The following is a 13,892-nucleotide window of genomic DNA, read 5'->3' on the forward strand; positions in this document are numbered from 1 at the left end:
TCGCCCCCCCCGCCGGGCTCGGCTCTCGAGGCGCTGCAGAGGCCACCGCTGGTTCAAGTCGCTGCTCGGGCCGCTCTCCGCACGCTCCTGCCTCGGGCCCCGGCCATGAGAGCGGGGAGGGCAGGATGAAAAGTGCTTCTTGTTGCAGGTGCTTCTTCTCGACGTGCTGCCGCCGCTGCAGAGGTGAGTGCCGCCGCCCACGCTCCCGAATGACTGTAATGCATGTGTACCCGAGGACGCCGCCTGCACTCTGCTTGTTTCTAGGGGCCCTCGGGTCTCTCTCTCACAGCCACTCAAGAACCTGGGCGCATGAGAGGGCAGCATGGCATTCCCAGGATCAACCATTGTGGTCAAGTGGAAAGCCGCGATTGAACCACGGACTCTAGATACAGAGTGGCCACTTACCTGAGGTGTTTGTGTGAGTAGGGGGGCGGAGCTGTTACCGGTGGCCTCTGCACTTTAAATGAACTCGAAATAGATCTGCTCCCTAAAGGTGTCTCGGAGTGCAGTGAAATGTGTTTGAGACTGTCAGGCCACCCTTCCGGGCCCGGGAGCTGTTTGTGTGCACGCCCGCGGATAAAACACTAACAAGCACCTACGAGGACACAGGGGGCGGGAGAGGACACGGACGGCGGGAGGGGGCGGGAGTGGAAACGGACGGCGGGAGGGGGCGGGAGTGGACACGGACGGCGGGAGGGGGCGGGAGTGGACACGGACGGCGGGAGGGGGCGGGAGTGGACACGGACGGCGGGAGGGGGCGGGAGAGGACACGGACGGCGGGAGGGGGCGGGAGAGGACACGGACGGCGGGAGGGGGCGGGAGAGGACACGGACGGCGGGAGGGGGCGTGAGTGGACACGGACGGCGGGAGGGGGCGGGAGTGGACACGGACGGCGGGAAACGTGCTCAGGACAGCGAGGGGGGGCGGAAAGGCACACGGAGGGGGCGGGAATGGACAGACTTTCCGTGAAAGGGGAGGGAACGGAAAAAATGTAACTCCGCCCTGGGAAAAAATCTCGGGAACGCCCCCGAATCTGGTCCGGCCTTGACGGACAGATCTCTGTTCCAATGGCTAGCCTCCATTTATGGAGCTAGCCAATGGGACAGGGGGGCGTATTCCATTTTCCTTACTGGAAATCAAGAGATTTCTCTGGAGGCGGAGCTAAGAGCTCCGCCCTCCAGCGAAACCTAAAAAGGGGCGGGGTCGGCGGTGGTGGCGGGAAGCGGGGGGCGGCGAGGAAGGCGGGAAGCACGAAGGGGGACGGGCAGACTACGAAACAAGCACAAATGATGGTAAAAAGATACTTAACACGGGCAAAATCACGAAGGAAAAACAATACAATACAAGCACAAATGATGGTAAAAGATACTTAACACGGGCAAAATCACGAAGAAAAGAAACAAGCACAAATGAATGGAAAAACACAACAGAGCAGTGATATCAGGGTCAGCCGGCAGCGCGGCAGGCAGCGAGGCAGAGGGCACAGCAGGGGGGCACACGCAGCAGCTGGTGGCCGTGCGGCGCGGGGGTGTCCCACAGGTGGGTCACACTTACCTGTGTCGCACGGTCGCCTTTTAAGGCCAAGTGCGCGGGTGGGCGGAGCAGCTGGGAGGCGGGAGCGGGGAGGGAACAGAAGAAAAAAGGGGCGGGGTCGGCGGTGGTGGCGGGAAGCGGGGGGCGGCGAGGAAGGCGGGAAGCACGAAGGGGGACGGGCAGACTACGAAACAAGCACAAATCATGGTAAAAAGATACTTAACACGGGCAAAATCACGAAGGAAAAACAATACAATACAAGCACAAATGATGGTAAAAGATACTTAACACGGGCAAAATCACGAAGGAAAAACAATACAATACAAGCACAAATGATGGTAAAAAGATACTTAACACGGGCAAAAACCACGAAGAAAAGAAACAAGCACAAATGAATGGAAAAACACAACAGAGCAGTGATATCAGGGTCAGCCGGCAGCGCGGCAGGCAGCGAGGCAGAGGGCACAGCAGGGGGGCACACGCAGCAGCTGGTGGCCGTGCGGCGCGGGGGTGTCCCACAAGTGGGTCACCTCAGGCAGTTTGCAGCCCTTGGCCGTTCGCATGTATGTAGGTGGCATCCATAAACAACAAATACACTTGTATAAATTAACTTTTTTCATTACCCTGCCCTTAGAGCCCTAGTCTACATAATTGATTTTTTCTGCTTTTACTTGTATTTTGGACCTTACCTTCTAATGTTACCAGCCGTATCCCCCCTGAGTTTGCACGTTTCGCTCTACTTTACTCTGTGGTTTCACGCTCCGTTCTTCTCTACGGGCATTGATCCCCCTTACGCCTCACACTCCACAATGTGTTTATGTTCTCCTTCTCTTCCTCTCCGTACTTCCATACCCTTGTTTGTCTGCACTTTCCCAAGCGTGACCACTATTCCTGCCCCAATGACTTTGCACTTCGGTCCTCACAGCTAACTCAATTATGTTTAGGACCGTTTTGTTTGTCTGCTCAGTTGGGTTTATCTGATAAAGCGATTTATCTTCCCTGAATTTCCCATAACAGACTGCATTTGAGACTAGAATTCGTCCTCCGTTAGAGCTCCCGCAACGGAAGTCTTGCATCCCGTGGTTGTGAATACACAGAAGCAGCAGCCAATCAAGTAGGCAAAACTACAACAAGAAAAGCTAGGCAGAGTCTGCTCACGCAGCCTGCACTTGCCAGTCAGCCCTCTGATTGGTTAATAAGGAACACCAATCGGAGAGCTGACTTGGGCGTGCAGGCATCGTGATGAGGGGCTGCTCTCCACCGATGACGTCAGGGAGAGAAAGAACAGCCAAAACACACCCCTCTACCCCAAAAAGACGGGGCTTGAACGGAGTGATGTTCCTCTCCTCCAATGGCTGGCCTCCGTTTAGGAAGCCAGCCAATGGAGAAGAGGGGCGGGTTAAAGCCCCACTCTAGGAAAATCTCGGCTGCGTGACACTGCTGCGCAGTGTACGCTAGGCCGAGACCTAAAAATTGGCGTTGGGATTTTAATATCGGTCCCCAAACCCTTAATAATGTGTACATACTGCTGGAGAACAATAGTTACATCAAAAGTTTAGAAGCGTGTTAGACGGGGACCCTGAGGGTCGGCCGGATACCGAGGGAGAGATCCCCGAGGGGGACCGTCTCCGGCGATCGTACAGACAAGTTACCTCCCTCCCCACAAACAGGCACCACACCAAGTCGAGTTCAAGGCTTTATATAAGGTTCTTAAGGCAAGGATATCAGCGATACAGGATATCTTGGACCCGGGGGTCCTCTCACTTCTAGTCTCTGTAGGGAAAGGGGGTAGCGGGACAGTCTTGGTACCGGATCGGTACAGGTAGTGGTAAAAAGGCGAGCTCACAATCCTCGAGCTGGAGTGTCTGTGGATCGGGCCGCGGCAGCGCCAGCAGGCCAAGGTGATAGTCTCATAAAGCAGAGGGCCGCGGCAGCGCCAGCAGGCCAAGACGATGGTTTCACGAGGCAGAGGGCCGCGGCAGCGCCAGCAGGCCAAGACGATGGTTTCACGAGGCAGAGGGCCGCGGCAGCGCCAGCAGGCCAAGACGATGGTTTCACGAGGCAGAGGGCCGCGGCAGCGCCAGCAGGCCAAGACGATGGTTTCACGAGGCAGAGGGCCGCGGCAGCGCCAGCAGGCCAAGACGATGGTTTCACGAGGCAGAGGGCCGCGGCAGCGCCAGCAGGCCAAGTCACGGATGAGTTCTTCTCGGGTCTCTCGACTCCAGGATACAACTGCCTTCCTGGTCTGGTCCTGCCCCAGTTATAGGTCTGGTCCCCTTTGATGTCCGGACCCTCGCGCCTGGGGGCCGGGAGGTCCGGGATGAGGGAGTCCAGACACCCAGCAGGGGGGTGGAGCCAGCGCCCAGGCGGCCTGGGGTGATCGACACCTGGCGGAGGAGAGCCGTTGACGATTCCTTCTCCCATTGACTCGCCAAGTGGTCACTCTGCCTCCTGGGAGGATGGTGGGGCCTCGATGTCGGGGCCGGCCGGGCCCGGGGTTAGGGTCGAGTTGAGGCCACGCGGCCTCGTGCTGCAGTGCCCCAAAATGGCGGCCGGGTCGATGTCGTGGGGTAGATGGTGACCCGGGCCAGCTGGGTCCGGAGCTGGTGTCTTGTAGTGGAGGGATTGCAGGGTACTTCGGGTGGTCGTTTGTGGACTCTGGCTGGGGATGCAGGGAGAGCCAGGGTCCTGGTCCCATTGCGGGGAGGGGGGACAGCTCGAACATGCGGCCTGTCCAACATGCGTCCCCCCCAGCTGAAGGCGGGGAGAGTCAGCCATCTTCCTGGGGACTCTCCTCGCTGAGGCGGAAAAAGCGTGACAGGCCGTCGGCGTTGGCGTGGTCCTGGCCTGGACGATGTTCCACCGTGAAGTCCATCCCCTGCAGGGAGATGGACCAGCGCAACAGCTTCGGGTTCTCCCCCCGCATTTGCATCAGCCATTGCAGGGGTCGGTGGTCTGTTTGCACCCGGAAGTGGGTGCCGAAGAGGTATGGCCGGAGCTTCTTGAGTGCCCAGACTACGGCGAAGGCCTCCCTCTCAATGGTGCTCCAGCGCTGTTCTCGGGGCAAGAGGCGTCTGCTGATGAAGACCACCGGATGGTCGACCCCTTCGGCGTTGAGTTGGGAGAGGACGGCCCCCACACCATGATCGGAGGCGTCCGTCTGCACAATGAATTCCCGGCTGTAGTCGGGAGCCTGGAGCACGGGGGCCGTGCACATGGCGGTCTTTAGCTTCTCGAAGGCTGATTGGCAGTCCGGGGTCCAGTTGACGGTTTTGGGGCTCTTTTTGGAGGTGAGCTCTGTGAGGGGCCCCACGATGCTGCCATAGTCCTTCACGAACCGCCGGTAGTATCCGGTGAGCCCCAGGAAGGCCCGGACCTCCGTTTGGCTCGTAGGGGGTTGCCAGGCCTGGATGGCAGCAATCTTGAGTTGGAGAGGGGCCACCAGCCCGCTTCCCACTTGGTGTCCCAGGTAGGTCACGGACCCTTGGCCAACTTGGCACTTGCTGGCCTTGATGGTGAGCCCGGCTTGCTGGAGGGCGTGTAGAACCTCCCGCAGGTGGCGGAGGTGGTCGGTCCACTGGTGGCTGTACACAGCAATGTCGTCCAGGTAGGCGGCGCTGAAGTCTTCCAGGCCCGCCAGTACCTGGTTTACCAGCGGTTGGAACGTTGCCGGGGCGTTTTTCATGCCGAAGGGCATGACTTTAAAGTGGTAGTGCCCGTCTGGGGTAGAGAAGGCGGATCGTTCTTGGGCCCTAGGGGTGAGGCCGATCTGCCAGTAGCCCGCTGTTAGGTCGAAGATGCTCAGGTAGCGGGCGGCCCCCATCCGGTCAATTAGCTCGTCTGCCCGGGGGATGGGATGAGCGTCGGTCCGGGTAACTGCATTCAGCCCTCGATAGTCCACGCAGAACCGGAGCTCAGGGGCAACGCCCGGGGCAGCTGCCTTGGGAACCAGGACGACTGGGCTCGCCCAGGGACTGTCTGAGGGTTCGATCACTCCTAGGGTCAGCATCTTGGACACCTCGGTCTGGATGCAGGCTCGTACCCGGTCTGGTACGCGGTATGCTCGGTGTCGAATAGGAGGGCTGTCCCCGGTGTCCACATCGTGGAGGCACCAGGGGGTGACTCCGGGGGTGAGGGAGAACAGGGAGGCGAACTGCCTCAGGAGCGTTTGGCAGTTTTGGCGTTGCTCCGGGGACAGGGCCTCGGAGAGCTGGACCCCTTCCACTGAGCCATCCTGCTCGAGGGCCCTCAGTAAGTCCGGAAGGGGTTCGGAGTCTTCTTCTGTCCCAGTATCGGTAGCCATTAGGAGGCTGAGTTCGGATCGCACAAAATGGGGTTTGAGCCTGTTGGCATGGAGGACCCGTAGGGGGTTCCGGGCAGTCTCCATGTCGATTAAATAGGTGACGGGCCCCTTGCGTTCGATTACCTTGAAGGGCCCGGACCATCTGTCTTGGAGGGCACAGGGCTCAACCGGGGACATCACCCAGACCTGTTGTCCAGGTTCGAACTCAATGGAGGACGTGTGCTGATCGTACCACCTCTTCATGTCCTCCTGACTGGCCTCGAGGTTGGCTTTGGCGGTGTCTCGGAACCGCCGGGTCTGGTTGCGGAGAGCCAGGAGATACCGGTAGATGTCCGGGGGAGTTTTCTGGGGAGGCTGCTCCCATCCTTCCTTGACTAGGCTGAGGGGGCCCCGGACGGGGTGTCCGTACAGTAGTTCAAAGGGGCTGAAGCCGAGGGACTTCTGCGGGACCTCCCGATAGGCAAACAGGAGGCATGGCAGCAGTACGTCCCACTGGCGTCGAAGGGGTTCTTCTAGACCCATAATCATCCCCTTGAGGGTGCGGTTGAATCTCTCGACCAGTCCGTTTCCTTGCGGGTGATAGGGGGTCGTGAATTTGTAGGTGACCCCGCATTGCTGCCAGAGGGACTTCATATATCTGGAGATAAAGTTCGTGCCCCTGTCACTGACGACCTCCCGGGGGAACCCCACCCGGGAGAAGATCCCCATCAGGGCCCGGCCCACCACGGGGGCCGTCACAGTCCGAAGAGGGATGGCCTCGGGATAGCGGGTGGCGTGGTCTACAAGGACCAGGATGAACCGGTGTCCTTGGGCTGTTCGAGGGTCGAGGGGCCCCACAATGTCTATTCCCACTCGTTCAAACGGGGTGGTGACGACAGGAAAGGGTTGTAATGGTGCTTTGATTTTTCGGCCACTTTTTCCGCTGGCCTGGCAGGTGGGGCAGGCCTTGCAGTGGTTGGTGACATCCTTCCGCATGTGGGGCCAGAAAAAATGGGTCACCAGGCGGTCGTAGGTTTTATCCTGCCCCAGGTGTCCGGCAAGGGGGACATCGTGGGCTAAGTTCAGGAGGAAGTCTCGGAAGCGAAGGGGCACCACCAGCACCCGACTGGCCCCTAGTTCTGCAATTTTCTGCTCGCTGTAGAGCAGGTCTTGGTCCCAGTAGATCCAGTGGGCCCCCGAGGTATCCCCGGTGCTCTGGGCCAGGGCTTGCTGCCGGAGTCCTTCGAGAGAAGGACAGGTTTTTTGCTCGGCCCGGAATTGTTCCTGCGTGGGGCCTCCCTCCTGCCGCCATTGTGCCAGGTCAGGGACGTCCCGAAGCTGGTCGGGTCCTTCTTCGGTTTGGGTCAAGGGAATGGCTTCTGGGGCGGCCTCTTCTGGGATGAGCGCGGGAGGAGGTTCTGGCCACTCGGGCTCTTCTGGGCTGGGGACCGCGCGGGCGGTCATGGACCGGGTCGTGACGCAGACCCATTCGGGGAGGCCAAGCATCCCCAGGTGCTCCCTCCGTTCGACAGCTGCCCAGGGAGAGCTTTCAAGGTCGTTTCCTAGGAGGCAGTCCACGGGGGCATCATCGCGGACAGTTACTTTTAACATCCCTGTTACTCCTCCCCACTCGAAGGGGACGCAGGCCATGTGGCATAGGCTTTCGGAGTTGTCGGCTGATCGAACAGGGCAAAGAATGTTCGGCAAGATTTGGTCTGGAGTGACGAGGTGGCGTCGGACCGCCGTTACACTGGCCCCGGTGTCGCGGAGGGCTTCCGCCCGGCGGCCATTGATGTTGACCCATTGACCGTACTTCTGTGTGTTGGCGGGAAGGGGGGCCCGCGGAATCATGTCTCTCTCCCCTAAGCAGACCAGTGCCATGGCGGCGGGTGCCCATTCAGAGGGATCGGTCTCGTACTCCTCTTGGTCTTCCGGGATTATTTCTTCCCCTAGGGCCGCCGCTGCAACTTGGCGGGGAGTAGTGTTCGGATTCTTTGGGCAGTTGGGATCACTGGCGTAGTGGCCGGGTCGCTGGCACCTGTGGCACGTAATGTTGGCCCGGAAACCGGCCCGGACGGCAGGGCTTCCCCGGCCAACCGGGGTCGAGGGGTTTCTGGGGGGTGACGAGGGGCCGGGGTCTCTCCCCCGACCCTGACTTCCTCCTCCCCCTCGGGGGCGATACGATCTGGATACTTCGCTGGGTGCGCTCCGGCCAACTCGGGTGCTTTCCCACCGGTCGGCTTCGGCGGCGAGTTGTCGAGGGTCGGTTAGCTTGCTGTCCAGGAGGTGTTGCCGGAGCTCCACGAAGCAGTTGTTCGACAGGTGTTCCCATACGATAAGGTCAAAGAGTTGTTCGTAGGTGGTTACTTTGTTGCCCTTGATCCACCCCTCGAAGGCTCGGCTAAAAAAGTTCACGCACTCCACCCAAGTTGTACCCGGAATCCGTTTGCAGTCGCGGAACCGTTGGCGGTACATCTCAGGTGTGAGCCCGTATCGAGTGAGGAGGGCGGCCTTCATGTGGTCGTAGGAGGTCATCAGCTGGTCCGGGAGTTGCAGCAGGGCGTCCCGCCCTTCGTTGACAAACCTCCCCCATAATCCGGCTCCCCAATCGCTTCGGGGAATCCGGTGGGAGGTCATTGCCACCTCATAGGCTTTAAACCACTGCTGGATATCATCGTTCTTGTGGTATTCCCGGATGACATCTTTGGGGATGTGAACCTTGGGTTCGGTCGAGGCAGACGGGGTCGGTCGTTCGGGGAGCCCGAGGTCTTTATTCTGTTTCTGGATCTCCAGTGCTTTGAGATTGCGCTCATGTTCGTACTCTAGTCTCTTTTCCTCTAGCTCCCTCTGTCTTTGCTTGTCTTCCCGCTCTTCCCTGAGCCGTAAGTGTTCCAGGGTTATTTTTTGTTCTGCCAGCTTGAGTTCCCCATCCAAGCGAAGTCGGGCAAGTTCTAATTCGTGGAGTCTGGTTTTTTCTCTTTCTCGGATCTCTTCCAGGGAGAGATCCGCTCTTTCTTTAGTTGGTGCGGGGCTCGTTTCGGTTGTTTGTGTTCGGGGTACGGCCGTACCCGTTTCTGCCCAAGCTTCTAGGGCTCGTTTGAAGTCTTCCTTTGTGCTAAGACCTGTGGTTGGAAGTCCAAGTTCTATGCAATATTGCTTCAGATCCCCGTGGTTGTAGTCTTCCAATTTTTCCATCTGAAATTTTTCCGTTGTTCCGCTCTCTATTGACATGGTTGTTGTGTGTGGTGGGGCGAGTGACTTTCTGTACGATTATGCGTAGGTTCGGATCCCGTCGCTGGCCACCAATGTTAGACGGGGACCCTGAGGGTCGGCCGGATACCGAGGGAGAGATCCCCGAGGGGGACCGTCTCCGGCGATCGTACAGACAAGTTACCTCCCTCCCCACAAACAGGCACCACACCAAGTCGAGTTCAAGGCTTTATATAAGGTTCTTAAGGCAAGGATATCAGCGATACAGGATATCTTGGACCCGGGGGTCCTCTCACTTCTAGTCTCTGTAGGGAAAGGGGGTAGCGGGACAGTCTTGGTACCGGATCGGTACAGGTAGTGGTAAAAAGGCGAGCTCACAATCCTCGAGCTGGAGTGTCTGTGGATCGGGCCGCGGCAGCGCCAGCAGGCCAAGGTGATAGTCTCATAAAGCAGAGGGCCGCGGCAGCGCCAGCAGGCCAAGACGATGGTTTCACGAGGCAGAGGGCCGCGGCAGCGCCAGCAGGCCAAGACGATGGTTTCACGAGGCAGAGGGCCGCGGCAGCGCCAGCAGGCCAAGACGATGGTTTCACGAGGCAGAGGGCCGCGGCAGCGCCAGCAGGCCAAGACGATGGTTTCACGAGGCAGAGGGCCGCGGCAGCGCCAGCAGGCCAAGACGATGGTTTCACGAGGCAGAGGGCCGCGGCAGCGCCAGCAGGCCAAGTCACGGATGAGTTCTTCTCGGGTCTCTCGACTCCAGGATACAACTGCCTTCCTGGTCTGGTCCTGCCCCAGTTATAGGTCTGGTCCCCTTTGATGTCCGGACCCTCGCGCCTGGGGGCCGGGAGGTCCGGGATGAGGGAGTCCAGACACCCAGCAGGGGGGTGGAGCCAGCGCCCAGGCGGCCTGGGGTGATCGACACCTGGCGGAGGAGAGCCGTTGACGATTCCTTCTCCCATTGACTCGCCAAGTGGTCACTCTGCCTCCTGGGAGGATGGTGGGGCCTCGATGTCGGGGCCGGCCGGGCCCGGGGTTAGGGTCGAGTTGAGGCCACGCGGCCTCGTGCTGCAGTGCCCCAAAATGGCGGCCGGGTCGATGTCGTGGGGTAGATGGTGACCCGGGCCAGCTGGGTCCGGAGCTGGTGTCTTGTAGTGGAGGGATTGCAGGGTACTTCGGGTGGTCGTTTGTGGACTCTGGCTGGGGATGCAGGGAGAGCCAGGGTCCTGGTCCCATTGCGGGGAGGGGGGGACAGCTCGAACATGCGGCCTGTCCAACAAAGCGATATGAGGCAAAATTACTACATTAAGGCGCCTACCCTAACATTAAACGTTTTAGTGTTTATTTTTATTAAAGGTGCCTTTTGAACTGGGAGGAGCTCTAAGCATCAAAGAGGGAGAAAAACAAAGTTTAAACAGGCGCGGCTGCGAAAGCGACCATGCTTTATTTAATTAGGAACATGAGCCAAGATAACAATGCGTGCCGCTGCTCACTCCTGAGCTGTGAAAGTTTAGAGGAAAGTCAGGACTTTGATACTCTGTCTCCTCGTGGGCTGATTGATCGCCTTGGAGAGATAGGTATCGGTGGCTCTGCCTTGGAGCTTCTTGCTTCCTTCCTCAGTGAGCGGGCTCAGATGGTGAAGCTTGGTCAATTCTTTTCAGCCCCTAAACCTTTGCGGTGTTCCTCAGGGCAGATAAAATCCTGCTTTTAGTTCCGAGATTTAAGAAGGCTAAATGGGGAGGAAAAGCTTTTTCCTCTGCTGCTGCTAAACTGTGGAACGGCCTCCGGAAGAGCTTTCGAGTCGGGAGTCTCATTCTCACTTCCGTAAAGCCTTAAAGACCTGGCTCTTTTCACAGTCCGCGGTATGAGCATGTTCTCCTTATCTGCACCCTTATGGTCCGCTTATAGCGCCTTGACGCCCTTGGGCTAAGTTTCGCGCTCTACAAGACCAATATTTATTAATTCATTCATATTTATTTCTTGGTAATCTACTGAATTAATGAAATTTATAAAAAAAGGTGGTTTGTTGTATGTTTGGCTATGATTACTAGGTGTTGGTTCAGATTTATTACATTGTTTTTCTCTATGGGGTTACAGGATTTTTGTTTCATTTTTTTAAATGCATTTATGTGCAGTGTTTTGGAAATCTTAATTGTTTTCTTTGTTTTTCTAATTAATGTTAATTACTGTGAGTGGGTCGTGTTTCTCCTCTTTCAGTTTATTAGTGCAGATATTAGTTTAAAGGAGAAAAATGCCAAGCCTAGCCTTGGCAGGTTGTGACGAGTGCTTTAAATCATTCACATCTTTATGTACTGCAGATACCTCATCCTTGGGGGAGGGTAAAAAACTGAGCAATTCCAATGGCATCTCATTTGTGGGAGGTGAGTTGGTAGCAATGCGGTGATTGCAGGGATGTATGGATACTTAACATTAACTACATGAGGATTTAATTAGCTTACAAGAGCTCTCCGATAGATGCAGTTCAGGCTCCTTTGGTAGGAGAATTTCTGCTCTACCACTGATCATTGCAACACTTTGAGTTATAGGAAAGAATGGTTCAGCTCTTTATGTATTCCGATGTATGGGAGTTTGTTCCTTATGTGAAGGTATGGTTCGGGGTTGGTGATGTGTGTAATATGCTTCTTGCTCACTTCTAATTTAGAGACATCTCTCCTTGCAGGCTGATCTCCAAGACTGGTTGGAAATTATGAAGAAGGAGGCGGAAAAGCTCGAAGAATCCAAAAAGAGAAAGGAAGGACTTACGGGAGGGATGGTGAGTGGGAGACTTTAGCGGAGATTGGAAACTATGAAAGCCCTATATAACAAAGGTTGATTTAAAATTGTTGACCAATTAGTGGGTGCATATAAACATTTCAAGATCTGAAATATATGGTTTAGCCATATGGCCCTGATTCCAGTGCATCCATATATCCGTTTCTTTCCAGCGCTCTCGTTCCAAAAGCTGATTGTCCTAATCTCCCAGTATAACAGATGCACACCTGTAGTTACACCTGTAGTCGTTACTATGTATAGAATGAGTTAGCTGTGCACACTTTGGTTCACGCCAGTCTGCGAAGGAGGAGCCAGCGAGGGGGAGGGGGGTGTGAGGGAGGGAGGGAGGGATGAGCGAGCGGAGGAGGGAGGAGCGAGCGAAGGAGGGAGGAGCGAGGAAGGAAGGAAGGAAGGAGTGAGTGAGGAGCGGGTTATCGATATTCAGTTATTTTTAAAACTTAATTAGTCTTATCCAGTCAACCGCGCGATATCCACGCCAGTCGAGACCGGTTTTCTGTTCAATTGAGAAGACCCGTTTGTTCCTGTGCGAGATCATTAGACCGCCAGTTTTAATCCAATATATGCCCTGAATCATATTCTGCTTCCTGGGGCTGCGGATAAGTCAAATTACGTTTTAAAAATAACCGGATATCGATAACACGCCGGTTTTTGGGTGGGCCTCCTGCTATTATTTCCATCATTTTAAGTAACGAAAACGAACCACCGTGTGAACTTGATTCCGATTTGGCCCCATTAGTGAACTACAAAAGAATAACCTCCTCATCAATCTTGAGGTTGTGACTGCATGATTTTACCCTACATCTCAGTTGAGAAATAAACTGACAAGTGTGTGGTTGGCTACTCCTCATGAAGACAACTTGTCGTGTTTATTTTTTGCCACCAAATTGTTATTAGATGAAATATTTTAGCAATTAAAAAATATTGTTTTCTTGAATATATTTTATATTGGTGATTAAAATTTGATGATCTTTTTATCTTATGTTTGAACTCATTTTTTGCAATAGTTACTAGTATATGTGCTTATGTATATTTTAAGTTGCTTGGAATTTATATTTTCCACTGTTTTTCTTACCCTGCCCAATTAATGTGCAGGGGGTCCTTGTTACTCACACATGAGAGCACCATTCACGCAGCCATCTTCGCTCATGGCATCAGCCTCGTGGCAGTGTAAACTGTGCAGACTTGGCAGACACGTTCGCCATTCCGGAAGAGAACCACACCCAGAGAAATGTGCCTTTTATTCATAACCCTACGCTAGCCTTGTGTATGCTGAGCCAGCCCACTACGCTAAATATTTGGGGGGTGGAGGGGAAGCGATTGTACTATCATGGTTGCATCCACTGTCCATTTCACTCAATAGACGATCAGTGCATGTTGGCATGTACATGTCTATGCTCTACATACTTAAATCTGTCCGGCACATCCCCTCAACACTTTCCATTGTATACTTTTATAATCAAGAATCACTTGCCACCTTCGCACATACTTTGCTCCCGTCTCTCCACGTATTCTGCATTGTGTGGCAGAGGTGTCATGCCGTGTTTGGTTTGTGAACATGGCTAGCCATGGTTCCCACAGTACGTAGTGATGTCGTGTCTGCTAGGTGTACATGTTGTTTCTCATGTTAGCGCGTTTATTCACACGCAGTGGCTTCTCCCATTTACATATCCCTGTCTTAAAGAGGATACAGAAGTTTTTCTCACAGGTGAAAAGTGCAACCAAAATTGCAGTCATTCATTACTATGCAAGAATGTCCAACTGCACGACGCTTCTAAGCTTACAGCCCTTAATCTTAAGTGCTTTCTTAAAAGCATGCCAACTCCCATAATCAGACCAACATTCACACAGCTTTTTAACGGCAGTTATCTGCTTCTTAAAAACATGGACTGCTACGGAATGTGAGCTGGCATACCATATGTCCTTACTGTTTCAAACTTAGTAACTTCCTGGGGCAATGTCTATTCCCACCCACACAAAGTGACTACCAAAGTTCAATTTGGCCTCCAATACCTACTTTGAAAACAGATTTCATTAAACTGAGCAAACTGAAAGCACTTTTGTTTCAAACCGAATTGTCACT

The 13,892-nt window shown here is 55.1% G+C and overlaps 1 protein-coding gene across 1 annotated transcript in view; it reads left to right on the forward strand.

The window, feature by feature from the left end:
• The window catches only part of LOC144770014 (E3 ubiquitin-protein ligase TRIM39-like), a 278,653-nt gene that overhangs the window by 44,029 nt on the left and 220,732 nt on the right, over positions 1-13,892 (forward strand). Inside the window, exon 2 of the mRNA XM_078654207.1 lies at positions 11,700-11,792. Coding sequence (XP_078510333.1) covers positions 11,700-11,792 — 93 coding nt within the window. The remainder of the gene's footprint in view (positions 1-11,699; positions 11,793-13,892) is intronic.

Source organism: Lissotriton helveticus, chromosome 7 (genome assembly GCF_964261635.1).
Source record: "Lissotriton helveticus chromosome 7, aLisHel1.1, whole genome shotgun sequence".
NCBI lineage: Eukaryota > Metazoa > Chordata > Amphibia > Caudata > Salamandridae > Lissotriton > Lissotriton helveticus.